Raw genomic sequence first — 15,406 nt, forward strand, 5'->3', positions numbered from 1 at the left:
CTTATGAAAGTATCGAAAAATAGGTCTCTGAGTAGATCGCTTATCGATAAGAAGTTCTATCGACACGGAATCGAGGAACTACCTAAAAGATGGGAGCTAATAAAGTAGTAGCTAATGACGGACAATACTTTCATTAAGGTAGTACGTTTTGTTGTTGTAGTTAGGTCACAAATGTTGAATAAAAACCACAAGAATTAATTCACACACCTAATACGTGATGGGAAACACTGAATGTCATCGTCGAGCATGATGCAATGTTATAAAGAGGGGCTTAAGTGACATACTATTCCACGAGCATATTTCGTATGGCTTCAAAGTTCATCAAGGATCAAACCTTCCGTACGATTCAAACGATGGATAAAACTTTAAAAAAAGATGTACAAATAAGAAACTTGCTGAAATGATGAAAGGCAGATTACTGAAATAGAAAGATTACCTTTGTCGGCGAAACCCATCGTCATTCCAAAAACGCGAGTTTGGTTCCTTTTTTCAATGATTTTATTACATAACCTATATAATTTCGGACATTATCTATCTTGTTTAGTTATTCCATATAGCAATTTTTGTTTTCATTATTTTCGGGTTAGATCCAGCCTCTGTCTCTGCGCTCCTAACACGTCCGATTGCTCTTCCGTTCTGTTCCGAATATGCTTGTAACATCATCATTTGCGCGTCACCTTGCACAATACATTATATGGGTTCCTTTTCTCTGTTCTGTTTTTGTTTTTAATTATCCGTTTAATTTTCTTCGCTTTTAACATTTTATACGCTTTTCCTAATACTTAACTTCTTTGCGCCCTCCTGGTTCCGAAGCCAACCCCCCCGTGTGTCCCTGCGTGATTTATATTTTACCCGTCCCGTTCATTACATGCGCATGCGTTGTCGCGCACTCCGAATGCTACAAACTTCTTAATTACAGTTTCAACTCCCGGCCATACTTTGCGTTGTTCTGCACTGCGTTCTGTAGTGCGTTTTTAATTCATTCTGCAAAGCAAATGCGTGCTGTGTAAATTGATTAAACGATGGGGAGCTACCGAACACCGAAAAGACAACATAAATGTCGTTTCGAGGAATTCGAGGTGCCCATACTGATCCGGCTGATCCGGCCAAGGGGACAACCGAAATGAACCGAAATGTTGGTGAGAAAGTTGATGGCTCTCAAAACCATCCCCTGCGCAACTACACACGCCACACATGCACGCATATTTAACACGCAGTGGGCAGTTCCTCCTTTCACCGGTGGTTCAATGTAACGTTCTAGTATAGGTAAGTAATATTATTAAAAAAAAAACAGAACTATAACAACTGTTTGGAGGAAAGGTTTATGGCATGGTTGGCTGGATCGTTAATCTGTACTCTCTGTGGTCTAACCGGAGACAAAACTGTACACTGTACGCGGATCGGTTTTCTACTAGATTGCTGTATGGGTAGTTGAGAACACAAAAAAGGGAACCAACAAATACTTCACAGGATTTGCTTTTATAACGTTTTGAAAGTGCTTCTTGTGTCCCGTAACTTTTGTACACAAATCTACAACGGTTTAGTGGTGTGTGAATCGGCTATTGTTGTGTTGTGTGAGAAGATCAGTTCGTTTGGTAATTTGTTGCTAGCTTGGTTACGTTTTGTTCGTGTTCTGAGCGTTGCAGCACGTCGTGCTCCGTCCGCTCTGGCGGACGATAGTGCTGCAAACAATAAGTTGATGCAGTTGCGTATGTGGGGTAAACTATACACGCTCTTTAATAATGTAAAAAAACACTGTGTAAATAAAATTAGCCTTTCGAGAATACCATATAGTTAATGCTGAATGAGAATGAATGGAATGCAATTGTGCTCGAGACCATTAAGGAGTAAAGTTGCTGATCCTTTCGTGCGGCAAGTTTTCGTTCCGCTCTCTGCATTATGATGATTATGATTAATGTGTGCGCTTTTCTGACTGATCCTACACGAGTAGCATGGTACTATGAACTAAAAGAGGAAATCATGCCTCAGTAAGTAATATTATAGCGAATCCGTACAATAAGTCCTACTAGAATTTTCAATTATCCGTACGCTAAGGGTAAGCCTAGAGCAAGAACACACGACAAACTGGCGTATCTATTAGGACCAAATCAGTCATAGAACTTTTACACTTACTGGACAAAATAGTTTCGACACGGAGCAAGGAGGAGATAAGACTGATAAGAACGGAAACTGGTCCAATACACAAAGTCTCTGGTGATGTTTGAGCACTTTGAAGTTAGGTGGCAGAATGTGATAAAATGTAACTGGCAGTACGAAAATTAAGTGTTGTGCGATTTGTTAAAAAAAGCTTTGCTGGTGGCAAGAAGTAAGTAACGAACTGGCGCTGCTGCCTTTGTAATATTAAAAAAAACAATAGAATATGGAAGAGAGATCACGTATTCGGGAAGGTTTGTGAAGTTTAGACGAACGGGTTGGCAAAAGTCCTACCATTAATGGGGTGAGTATGTAACGTAGGGAAGGACCGGGGGCACGTACAATTATCGTGTGATAAATCTACCCAACACCCTCCGCTTAGTGTAATGCGATCCGCGTGCGTTCGGATCCACCGTATGATATGGCAAGAGAAATTAAACCTACGCAATCGCACCGAAGGCTGTTGATATTTTTAACGCGTGAATTAACTGCCTATCCTCAGTGCCGTGAGTGCGCCGTATATCTAATGGACAATGCGCGTGCATAATGTTACCTTGGCTTGTAAATTTAATATCATTGCAGCCATCTCCGTCGGCTCCATCGCGGAGAGGTACACACCATCGAACAAACACACGTATCACATCAAAATACTACAAAGAAACGGCGAAAACTAAGGTGATATTCGGCTTTCAGGTGAAACACAAACCACTCGCAAACATTCCGTCCGTCCGACTGCACTGCGTACGCGCCGATCCAGCGACGACGCATCCTGCGTTTTCTCTTGGGATCCTAGTAGGCTTGCTCTAATCGTGTTTTCTGCTTGCTTCATTCGCTACAACAAAGACAGCTCTCTACACACTCTGTGCTCTTGTTGCTGGAGGTGTGTGCAATAGTTTTTCGTTTTTACTTTAACACTTTCCGAAGGTATGCGTATTTCTGGTACTGCTACGTTTCTAGATTATAGCTGGATTTCCTCTACTACACCTAAGTAGCTATATAGAATGTGGCGCTGCTTATCCTAACCCCCCTTCCTGGCAACGCGACTGTTACTGTACTCGCATACATTCAATCGCGCAGATTCACACACAAAGCCAAACATTCTTCCGATGCTCACAGCATGCTGTTTTCATTCAAAAACACTTACTGCATAGATTTACAAGCTTATTGCAAGATCTCCCCACGGACCCGTCGCCTGTTATTTGTTCACCGCGGTCACACTGGCGAAGTGTATAAAGTAGTTCCTAAGTGTGCAACCTAATGTGTAAGAGTAGTATGCTTTAAAGTCAAATCATCGGCTAAGTCTCATGAGATGCCTGACGCATCGGCAACAAAACGCGGTATGCTATTCGATTATCGGTCACCCATCACCGGGTGGAGCAGTAGGCAAAGAGAAACAACATGCTGCCCTCTCTCAACCAATCGACCACACGTCGATCCGTCGTACGGTCTTCGTTGGTTTGGCTTTAGAACTCTCTAAGAAGTTGTACAATAATTTGAATTACTTGCAACTGATATTCTGCTCGTCGTTCCGGTTCCGATATGCGCCGTCCCGTCCCGTCCCGTTTGATACGCTTATTCGCCGTGCTTCACAGCAGTTCTTGCTGCTTTTGCTACCGTTTATCAGTCTATTCGTTTGACGCTTCATTTCGTTCGTAAGTAATGCAATTCCGCGATGCGATGAACCGTGGACCATGAACTAAACCGGTTGTGTTATGCTAAAAACAACATACTCTGCCGATTGTATTGTGATCAAAGGAGGCATAAGCCGAGCCGAGATAGGCCACTGTTTGGGCCACACTTTCACGTCAAACAACAACACAGTAACGGATTATCGGCGGTTTTCGCAATTAAGGGAGCCTTGTACATACACCGAGTGTCACCGACGGGGTCGAGAAATTGCCCTAGAAAGTTGGATTAGTTCGATCGTCGCGTCGGGAATGTATGAATTTGCTATCGTTACGATCGGGCGCTTGAACGAGGGACATGTTTAGTTATAGGTATAAGGAGTTGCTGTCTGCAGCAATACACTTTCGATGATATTTCTCTAAACGGTGCCGGGCTTCTGTGGTTCCGGTAAATGGCAGTAATGATTGTGTGATGTTGTGTGTTGCTTCCTGCAGTCTACGGCCAGCTCTACTGGCCCCCCACCACCTCTAATTACCTTTAACGGCCTCGAACGATACTCTACTTAAACACTGTTGTGGTGTGTAATGTGTGTCCTCCACTCTGGTGGAGTGCTTGCCTCGAACATCTTAGAGTCTCGATCGTCGAAAGGGGACGCGCGGAAAGTTCGATTTATGAAACGGATTTTAATTTCAAATATTTTTTAATTTTACTTTTGCCATACGAAGCTACGAGAAGTTGTCGAGTTTTGCTTTTTTCTGCTTGCATTCGTTCGCCACACTAACACCGTCGCCTTTTGGTTTATAAAGTACTTGAGTATAGTCAAATTTTGAAAAATCCCTCTAAATCTTATCGAACGTCGAAATCGGTCATCGAAAGGATGATGATGTGATGTGTGTGTGTCTCCCGGAAGCGGGCCGTTGGTTGATTGAAAATCTGCCACGTCGGCAGAGGGCAGATCGCCGAACCGAAAACAGGGCACGGGGCGGCGTGTGGGGACCCCCGTGCGTTGTGTTGAGTATGCTTTGTTGCTTGATTGCTAATTACGCTTGTCAGTATGCGGGGCGAGAGAGTGGCGAGTGGCCGATTGGGGCGGCCGAAACGAAACAAAATACCAACCTCGCGCACCGGTTGCGGATGATGATGATGGTGGTGATCGGGGCGGTGCCAAATCTCGGGAGTCTCTCCCCGCTTAGGTCGCATAGTGATCAAACGAACCGAGATACTCGAGCGCCGCCCGGTAGCAGAACTGATACTGGTCCTGTGGAGAAGGAGAACGGCGGGGGCACAAGAAAGAAAACACGTTTAGCGTCACAGGCTCGACTGCACAACAAACGTGTTAGAGAGTGGAAACAAAAAAAGGGCCACATACCTCCGTCTGCACCATGGCCGGCCGCTGCGAGCGCAGTATCCGGACGGTTTGGAACACATCCAGCACGCCCTCGTACTGCATGCGCTCGAGGACGATGCTGAGCGAGATGAAGACACCGGTACGACCGACGCCCGCACTGCAGTGCACCGTGATCGGGCCGTCCTGGCCGAACTGTTCCTTCGTTTTGTGCACCTGGCCGATGAAGTCGATGAAACCCTCGCCCGACTTTGGCACGCCCTGCTCGGGCCAGTCGATGAACTGGAACTGGCGGACCGTGCGCGACGACCCGTCCCGGGCATCCGTCACCTTGAACTCCCGCAACTTGTACTGCGGCATGTTGTACTCCGCGATCGGGTCCACCACGTAGCACTGGTAGCGCACCGAGCGTTCGTGCGGCCAGTACTGGAAGCATTTTTCCTGCAAACAGACAGACGGACGGGGAGACAGGCGTTTGGATTAACCACATCCGGACATTAATGCACTATGGGGAAAAGGCGATCATAAACCAACTTGGAAAAAGTGAGGTATTCAGTTATATTTTCCAAAAATAGTTAGCCATGAGCGAACCGAATTTTTGGCCTTCTGCGTTGCGTAGATTCCAAGAATGGATCTATCAAAGTCGAAAATGTGTTCAAAACTACTCTTTAAAACCAACTTTTATCAGTTACATCAACACAGTTCTGCAACGCTAATGCACCTATATTATGCATCATTTGAAAGATCCCTTTTTAATATGAAAGAATCTGAAATTGACGTTTGACATTGGTTGTACATCTTTATCGGGAATTAATATAGAACAATACGAAAAAATGCAGTTTATCAACTTTGGTAATGCAGCAAACTTATTCAGGGGCCTTGCGCAATTAAAGTAGGCACTACAATGAAAATTTAGGTAATTTTAAATTATTTTCAGTAAATTTTCCAACCCTCTCATCAATCCGTCCGTGTACGCTAGGCTAGTTGCGCTAGGCTTATTGTCTTTCTGAAATTTATGCCTTTTCTATGATTTTAGCAAAATAGGTAAAATATAGGCAGCGAAATAACCATAAACTTAGTTTTCCTGATTTAGTTAAAGATTTGTTTATCATGGAGGAAAACATTAATGACGGTATCGCGATTGATCATGTATTTAATCAAGTAGATAATATCCATTCTCGTTTGAATGGAGAAACAGACTAATAAGTATTCTATCAAACGTTTAAATAATAGTCCATGCGTTGGATACTTCGGATGGTAATAATTACTTGTTTCGAAATTCCCACAAACGTTATGGGCAAAGCCCCTCGATCGTTTTATATCCTCTTTTTACACTCATAAGGTGTTAGATTTTCATCGCAAATTTTATATTTGCGGACGATTATGCATTGAAACATTTGGGTGTCGTGCAAATTGCATAGCTCAGGCGTTTAAATACCTTGAACTTGAACGCGTGTACTACACATAAAATGTTGCATTTAATCAAAACACGCGCAAAAGAAAACAAAAACGTTGAAAAATGTCTTTAGATTCTTTCTAAGTCCAAAAATGTCCGCCAAAATTCCCCATAGTGTGATGGCGCACACGTCTCTTTTGATTTGGAGTCTTTGACTTACCCGTCCCATTTCCTTCAGTTTCGTCAGCATCACCACGATCGTCGAGTTGTGCTCCCAGAGCATTCGCCAGAAGTCCTCCGCCGTTTCCTGCAGCGGTCCTTGGGCGGCAATGTAAGCGTTACGGTACCGGTATCTGTGGAGTGGTCGGTAAGGTACAACGGTTTATTAAGTTAGTTCGGACTGCCAGCGGGATCCACACAGCGCGCTCAACTCACCCATCGACCAGGCTGGCGTTGATGTAGTCGCTGCCCTCGACGCCGCGGATGGGCGTGAGGCAGACGCGGGACGACTCGTACGGCAGGATGTGGACCAGCCGGTTCTTGTGCTTGTTGCACGGCAGGTTGGCGGTGACGAAGCGCGTCGAGTCGGCCTTCACGTTCGACAGCTTCTTGAACTCCATCTCCATGCCGGTAATGTTTTCGCCCGGCTCCGTCTGCATCAGCTTCTGGATGTGGTTGTGCAGGCTGCGGGCCGGCACCTCCGTGCTGCCGCAGATGACCGCCTCCATGAGCGCGTCGTGGATGAAGATGTACTGGTCCTCCGTCTGCACCATGTAGTTGCGCTGGGCCCGCAGGCACGTCACGTGCCCGTAGATGTCGATCGTTTTCTCGTACTTCATGCGCTCGAGCATCGAGTCGATCACGATGTAGCACCCGGTCCGCCCGACGCCGGCCGAACAGTGCACGATGATGGGGCCCGACTCGGACGGGGTGAGCGATTTCGTGCGCCGCAGGAACTGCAGGAACGGCGCTGGATGGTCCGGCACGCCGTGATCGGGCCAGGCCGTGAACTGGAGCTGCTTGATCTCGCGCCGCTCATTGCTCCCGTTGCGGTAGATCTGGAACGTGCGTATCGAGTAGGTGGCCAGCTCCTGCGTTTCCGTGATCGTGACCGTCATCGCGCCGTACACCTCGGTTCCGCGGGCCGGCCAGTACTGGTCGCACTTGATGCGCGATCGTTCCTCGAGCCGCGTCATCATCACGATCGTGGACGACTTCAGCTCCCAGCACATGCGCCAGAAGTCGCTGAACGTCTCCTGGAGCGGTCCCTGCGTGGCTACGTACGCGTTGTGCTTCCGGTAGCCGTCGCAGTAGTTGGCGTTGATGTAGTCGGACCCAGGCACACCTTCGACCGGCGGCAGAATCACTCGACTGTGATCGTACGAGGTCACGTTGGCATAACGGTTCTTCGGCTTGTTCACCTCCATGTTCGAGTGGTCCCACGTGAACTGTTGGCCTGGCTCGATGCTTTCGTACTCCTGCGAGAACTTTAGATTATCGTTCGCCTTCAGCCGCTCCACATGGTTCGTCAGTTCGGAGATCGGTATCGGCGGGTGGCTAATCATGCCGGGTGTCTGGAAGTTAAGCCGCCGCATATCGACCGGATCGGTTGGTGCGGGTCCCGCACCCAGATCGGCTGCCATCAGGGGCCGGGTGACGGCTGCCTGGTCGGGCGCCTTGCACGGTTGCCGTCGACGGCGCACAAAGTACACGACGAGGAAGCACACCGATAGGGCCATCGCCGCAATGATCGGTCCCACGACCCACAGGATGCCGGGTTCCTCGTTCTTGCCACGGATCAAAATCTCCGGGTCCGGGTTCACGTTCGGGTTCGGTCGATGGGGCGGCTCCCCGGTCGGTGCTTCCTTCATGTCCAGCGCCAGAAACTCCGAGAACGGACTGGATGTGTACAGGTGCTTCTGGGGCGTGTCAACCACTGCCCGCACGAAGATTCGGTACCGTTTGCCGCGCTCGAGCTTTTTGTTGGTAAAATTGTGGTTCGTTTCGCCCGACCCGAGGTGGAACGTGTACGGGATATTGCGCTGCAGGAACATGGCCGCTATGTAGGGCGCATTCGGGCGCTCCATTTTGGGGCGCGCCGTCAGCAGCTCCTCGGTTAGGAACTGGTCCGGAATCTTGTGCAGGTTCGCCTTATCCTCCGGCACGACAATCAGGTAGTAGTGCGAGATCGGCCCATACTCTTCCGAGGCCTGCGGCAGGATCACCTGTATTTCCTCGCCGTTCACCACGCCGTAAAAGTCCGGCTGCACCATCGGCTGCGGGGCGGCCATCTGTGTGGTGACGGTAATCTTGGCCGGCGGTTTGTACGTGTAGTCGGTCGGGATGGCACTCACGTTCACGAAGTACGTCGTAAACGGGGACAGCTCGTTGATCGTGTGCGACTTGACGTGGCTCTTCAGAACGATCTCCTTCCGCGGCAGAATCTGCTTCTGCGAGATGCCCTGCGAGTCCACGAATTCCTTGACCGCATCGAACGAGATCTTGTAGTTGATCGGATTCAGCCGGATCGGTGGCGCCCAGCTTAGGGTCATCGAATGTGTGCTGACGTCGTGGGCACGCAAATTGAGTGGCACGTCCTCCGGCTTCACCTTCACCGTCGCCTTCTCGCTTAGCTTTCCCAGTCCGGTTCGATACATGGCCGCGATCGCAACCGCGTACTGGGCGAACTTTTCCAGGTTGATCAGATCGGCCGACTCGGTCACACCGACCACCTTCGTCTGCCACTCGTCCAGATCCTCGACGGCCGTCATCGTGTAGAAGATCTTGTACCCGACGAGTTTACCACGCGATGGAACCGGTTCCCACCACACCTCAACCGTCTGCTCGGACGTGGCGACGGCTTGTACCGAGAACGGAGCCCGACCCATATCGCGCTCCGTCGTTATGATCAGCTTTTCACTAAACGGCCCGGCACCCTGCTTGGTGTAAGCTCGGACCCTCACCACATACTCGGTGCTCTCGTCCAGGTTCGTGAACACGGCCTTTCGCACCGTCGTGTTCCGCTCGGTGCCTAGCCCGTGGTCGATCTTTTTGTGGAACTGCACATCGTACCGTGTGATCTGCCCGTTCCGATGCTCGCGGGTCGGTGGTTCCCAGGTTATGCACACCACGTCCGGGGTCTGGAAGCGCACCGCGATGCTCGTCGGTGGCCCGGTCGGTGAGCCTTCCGGTGTCTGGAGGTGCTTGACCGCTTCCTGTCCGATCCCGATGTGGTTCATGCCGGCTACCCGGAACTCGTACTCGACGCCTCGCTCGAGGTCGCTGATGCGCTTCACGTTCTGGTGCGTGCCCTGAAGGACCTCCTCGTGGAGTGCTTGCTCCCGCACACCCCACCGCACCCGGTAGCCCCGCAGCTCGCCGTACGTTTGCTTCGGGCGCTCCCATTCCAGCTCGATCGACACGGTCGGATCACGCTCGAGTATCTTCAGGGTGACCGTGGGACGGATCGGAACGCCACCGGGTGTTTTGACTGTGATCGGTGCACTCCGGTCACCGTCGCCTTTGCGCGTGAGAGCCGCCACCTGGACCGAGTACTTGGTGTCCGGCTGCAGGCCCGTCACGTTGTATTCCAGGCCGTCGACCACGTCAAACTTCATCGGTTCGTTCAGCAGCCCTTTACCCTGTTCGTAATAAGTTGATATCAGTTATGGGTAAGTTATATTTCGTTACTCTTCCACACAACTCGAGCCGGCCGGGCCGGGGCCCTTCTTACCTCATCGCGCATTTCCTGCACGTGGATGTGGTAGCCTCGGATGATGCCGTTCCGGTTTTTCTCCTTCGGCGGTTTCCACGTCACGTAGATGGTGGTCGAGTTGACCGGGCTCGCCTTGACGTCCTGCGGATCTCCGGGCACTGCGGTGGGTTGGTTGTTGAGCATCATCGCGGAACGGGCGCGGAGAGAAAAAGAAGGCCAGTTTAGTAAGGGCGCATCGGAACGCTGTCTTCCCATTTCGGGTGGCAAAATCAAAAACCAACGAATGGTCAATTTTAAAACAGTAAAACGGAAAAGTTCGAAACTACAAACATGGCTACGACGTTATTTTGGGGAACTTCGGGAACGAAACAATACTCGATACAAAGAAAGGAAAGCACTGCACTGCGGGGACTAAACACTGGGGAACCGGGCGAGAGAACTGTGGCGGCGAGGCGGCAGGCGGATTAGAGGATGCCCGCCCATTCCGCAACCCGCAGTCGCAGTCCCGCGAGAAAACACAACGAAAAGTGGTTCAAAATTTGACCCCAATCCCGATAAACTCTGACTGTAAAACTCTACGGTTGGCCCACACTGGACAAACCCAGCCCCGCGTTAAGGTGTATCTCGTTCGATAGTATTTATTACGTCGGTTCATTAGTAATGATGGTGTAGCCGCCGGGGCCGGGGCTTTTACGTGATTAAATAATAAAGGCGTTTTCGGTGGGCAACTTGATGAGCCGGATTCTCCGGTCCCGGCGCCATTCAGGCCTTCAATCTTAACCGTGAGCGAGCGAGAGAGTTAGTCGATCCTTTGCCGTCCGTTTCATTGGAAAAAGAGTCGTTTTCGAGTGGTTTCGAATGGCAAAATGAAGGCACCTTCTTTCAGCGCTACCTTGGAGAGTGTTTGAAATTCCACATGGGTGCCAACGATGAGCTCCAGTCGGTTTCTAGGCCAGTAAATTGGTTTGAACCAAGTGGATGCAACCCATGCCCGCCACACACGCCAACACGGGTTTTAGAGAGGTACGTGTCAGGGATGGGCGAAATGAAAAGCAGGAATAGTTGCGTGTCGAGGTTGCCAAAAAGGGTGGCGGCCAATTTTCCGAAGCCACAAACGCCAGGCGTTCTTTCACCAGTTGAGTGCGGAGCGCAACTCTACTTCTCCGTCCGTCGTGTTTTTAATTGAAGAACTACTTGTTGAACGCGCTGACACTCTCAAGAGAAGCTGGGCAAAAGATTACGAAAGTTTCGACCGGCGTCACCAGCGTGAGTTTTCAACGATGGTTGCCAACAATGATGTCCTCAGATCGCCGCAACCACAACGTGCGCCTCTGTTAATGCACCAGACTATGTCGGGCTGACCAACAAAAACAAAAAAAAAACGAGACCCAACGGCACGCGATGCCATTGCCGGGACAGCGCTGCGACGACTAGGACCCAGGACTTGCGAACGGACGGCAGGAAATAGCAGCAGAGCAAATGGAGTCTGAACTGCACCGAGTCGTAACGAGTTTAGAATGAACTGAATAATGATGTTCAGGGCGCCATTCCGAAGGAGCAGGACGTCCGGACGGCTCTGTGTGGTGGTGGTCGAGTGCTTATTTTTCCCCGACCAAACGTGACGGCGGCGGGCTTCACACTCGGTCCCATCCCTGGGGTCGTTAGTGGGCCGAGGATGCTGCAAACTTGCGTCAATCGAAAGAAATGCGCGTGTCCAGGCCGTCGTTGCACCCGCCGTTGCGCCGATGAAGTGGGATTTTGATGCGAGTTTCCAAGTGTCGTAGTACGAAACTTTGTGCGCGGTGCCCTGACAGTGTCATGTAAAGTATTTGCAATTATGGAGAGTATTGTTTAAGTTTGGTGTCAACCTGCAGCAACACCGTGTGCTGTGGGGTGCGCTTTGGAAAGTTGCCGATTATCTGCCGAAGTTGGCGCGTCAGAGCTTGTTTTACAAACCATTTTGTGGCCCCAGGCTTTTGGCCGGAATTGAAAAAGGAAACAACCACGGTTTGGCGACCTGAGCAAAGAACTACTCCAACACAACGCAGGTCCCAATACCAGGTCTTAAGCTATGAAACCGAATTGTGTAAACTGATGGCTCTAACAGTCAATTTCATGTTCCTCATGGCGGTGCTTTGAACTGTTTAAAAAATTAAAAATGGTGATTAACTTAACAAACAAAGAGCTTCGGAGGACTCCAAAAAAGGACTTTCTGATGGGACCAGAAAGGTGTGGTGTACTACAAGCTCCTAAACCTAATGAAACCGTTAGTACAGATCGCTACTGATGATTAATTTGAACCATGTATTGATCGAAAAACGACCAGAATAGGACAGAAGATATGGTAGGGCAATTTTGCTCCATGACCATTCGCCTGGACACAAAGCAAAACTGCTTCAAGATGCAATCAAAGCCCTTGACTGGGAGCTGCTACCGCACTCGCTGTATTCACCGGACTTGGCCCCTTACGAATATCATTCATTTTCATCGATGGGACACGCATCAGCTGAGCAGGACTTCGATTCCAACAAGGAAATCGAAAATTGGTTTGCTTCAAAAGGCGTACAATTCTTTTGTCGTAGAATCCACGATCTAGCAGCGGAGAGAAATGTGTAACTAGCGATGGCACACTCTTTGAATAAAAGTTTTTCATTTCAATGCAATAAACATGTGATTTCTTTGAAAAAATTCAGTTTCATAGTCTCAGACCTGGTAGTAACGTGGAATGTAAATTTTAATCACCCAAGGGCGGCTCCAAAATCCGAAATCATTTGACAGCATCGGTTTTCCAATCTTTAACTGCCAACACCGTTAATGACCAATCGCCGCCACACGTACGCGCAGTTCCAGTGGTCGTTTCAAGCGTCCTTTCTCCAGGTATCCCGGGCCGAACCGAACCCTGGCTGAATACAAACTAGGCACTTTTATTGTGCACGTCGGATACAAATTAGGTATTATTGAGCTATTTAACGGTCAAGAAGCTGATCCCAAGAAGGAAAAAATAGGATCCTGCGGCCATCAAAATCTTCCTGCGACACCTTTATCGCGAGGGTGCGAAGACAAGAAGAAGATGCTATCGGTGAAACCGGCGCCATTGTTTCAGCCGTTCGCACAGTAACACTGCCCCTACAGGAGTCTGTGTGGATGATAGTTTGGCCACAGGACCTCCTAGAGAGCCAGGTGCAGTATTTTGTGCAGTGTGGATCGGTAGCATTATTCTACTCACAGCGCCGTCGCTGGACTCAATTCCGGCGAAAGGTTGCCGATAAGCTTTAATCCAATATTATGTTACGAGCGTGGCTTTTCTTTCTGCTCACTCAAGCACAAGGCAGCGACGCAGCAGCGTCGATCGAACGCCACATTTAACTTCTAACCAACCCGGACCGGGAGCCGGGGATGTCCTGTCAAACGACTGGCCCGACGGCAGGAGTTCAACCGAGGGAACTGGCGAGGAAAATCCTGCCGTTGACGCTCTGCAGGATTCGCGCCGGGCGCGCGTTTCACTCTTTTCTGCACGGAACGGGACCGAAAACCCATTAAGAAAATGGCTCCCGTACGGAGTTCTATCCCACGGCAAATATGGTATTACTGCGGTTTCGGTCAGCGAGCGGGATCGGGACGTTTGGCCTGGTTTCGTTTGGCGGAAAGAAAATGAAACATACGAAACGAATCGCTGCGAACGCCGTCGTTAAAAGTTATGACAAAAAGCCGAATAGTGGTGCATTTAACATGCGCGCGCCTTTCGGTTCATCCTCTTTCGGGACGAGAGATTGGACGATTTCGGTTGGGCAGGTTGTCACGGGATGCAATCGGAAATGCACCGGAACCGGGTTGATATGTAGTTTGTTTTCTTTGCCATCTCCTGTCGGTGGTGATCGCGCAAGTGTATTAGTGCCATTCGGACTAATCCGTGACGCTCCTGTGGTGTACCGTAATTGTTGGGCAGTTTTATTGTCACAAATTTAAGGCCTATTCTTAGCGGATTTGAGAGGGTTATATCAAGTTTCAATTTTTTTGTACGTTCCTAATTATGGGTTTTTGTAGTCAATTCTTTTCAGACCATCCTGTCTCATGTCGGATGATGAGGGCGACCACTGAGAGCGCCACAAATTGCATAAATATCCTAATCCTTAAAAGCCACGGACAAGAAGAGGTTCAGCTTACGAGGGCACCCCGAAGCCCTAGGACTACGAATGACAGTTCCGTGCACGTTCCAGTCCTTCTAGCTTTAAGCCACACGAACACACGAGAAGTGCGCGAAGACACAGCGTGTTACGCTCGCCTTCCTTTTGCGCTGGGCGGAACTGCATCGGAACGAGGACATTATTGTCGAGTACACGATGAAAAATCCAGATGGTTTTTAGCCCTCCACCGCCCTGGGTCCGGGTGGAATTCGGGGGTTTGGGCGCCCGCTTGCCAGCGGCAAATATGTTGTTAACGTGCACGATAATATGTGAAACGATCTGATGGTCGGTAAAGGTCGGCCACGTCGGCCAGACGCCGGAGCGATTTTCCCAACCCAAGCCACAGCCACCAGATAAAAACCAATGGCACCGGGGGAGCCCAGCAAAAACCGTGGAGGTGAATTCTGCAAAGTTTGCGCTGCCGTAGCACAATTTCAGATGATTTTTGTCTCCTGGGCAGAATTTAAACTTTTACTCCGCTCTGGCGAAGGTTGGCGCGCGTTCGTTCGATTTTCTTCCCGACGTAGGTGAAACGCAAAAAGAAAAACTTACATCCCGGGCCCGTCGGTCGGTAGACAGTATTCTTTCCTTGCCACAGTATATAACAACTCCCGGGGGCGAAATACGAAATTGTGCTCTCGCGGACACTTCGTGTTCGGTGATGCCTCTGCTGGCTCTGACGTGTCCGGCGCGAAGCAGCTCGCAAGGACACGCTTTTCTTAAAGTTAAAAATGATGTACTTCCTCGGGAAACACAATGGAAGCGCTGATTAGAATATTTTGCAATAGTTTCGCTCACGAGATTCTTTCGCTGGGCCGTTCTGCCCCCGAAATGGTCTTTGATTGTGTCAGGCTTTTCAACGCAAACTTTCAACATTAATACTTATTTTGAATTGGTTCACCCACAAAATTGTTCACCCCATTGATTCCCATTGAGAGGGGTGGTTTCGCTAAAAAGTACGTGATTTCGAAACAGAACGGAAACAT

The 15,406-nt window shown here is 49.4% G+C and overlaps 1 protein-coding gene across 2 annotated transcripts in view; it reads right to left on the reverse strand.

Annotated features, from left to right (window-relative positions):
- Window positions 1-4,905: 4,905 nt before the first annotated feature.
- LOC131206872 (tyrosine-protein phosphatase Lar) overlaps window positions 4,906-15,406 on the reverse strand; it is a 73,703-nt gene continuing 63,202 nt past the window's right edge. For both annotated transcript variants that reach the window (XM_058199457.1, XM_058199456.1), the window contains 5 exons: window positions 10,255-10,394; window positions 6,957-10,162; window positions 6,742-6,874; window positions 5,150-5,566; window positions 4,906-5,038 (listed from right to left, as the gene is read on the reverse strand). In XM_058199457.1, coding sequence (XP_058055440.1) covers window positions 4,970-5,038; window positions 5,150-5,566; window positions 6,742-6,874; window positions 6,957-10,162; window positions 10,255-10,394 — 3,965 coding nt within the window. In that variant the 3' untranslated portion in view covers window positions 4,906-4,969. The remainder of the gene's footprint in view (window positions 5,039-5,149; window positions 5,567-6,741; window positions 6,875-6,956; window positions 10,163-10,254; window positions 10,395-15,406) is intronic.

This window comes from Anopheles bellator, chromosome 2 (assembly GCF_943735745.2).
Source record: "Anopheles bellator chromosome 2, idAnoBellAS_SP24_06.2, whole genome shotgun sequence".
Lineage (NCBI taxonomy): Eukaryota > Metazoa > Arthropoda > Insecta > Diptera > Culicidae > Anopheles > Anopheles bellator.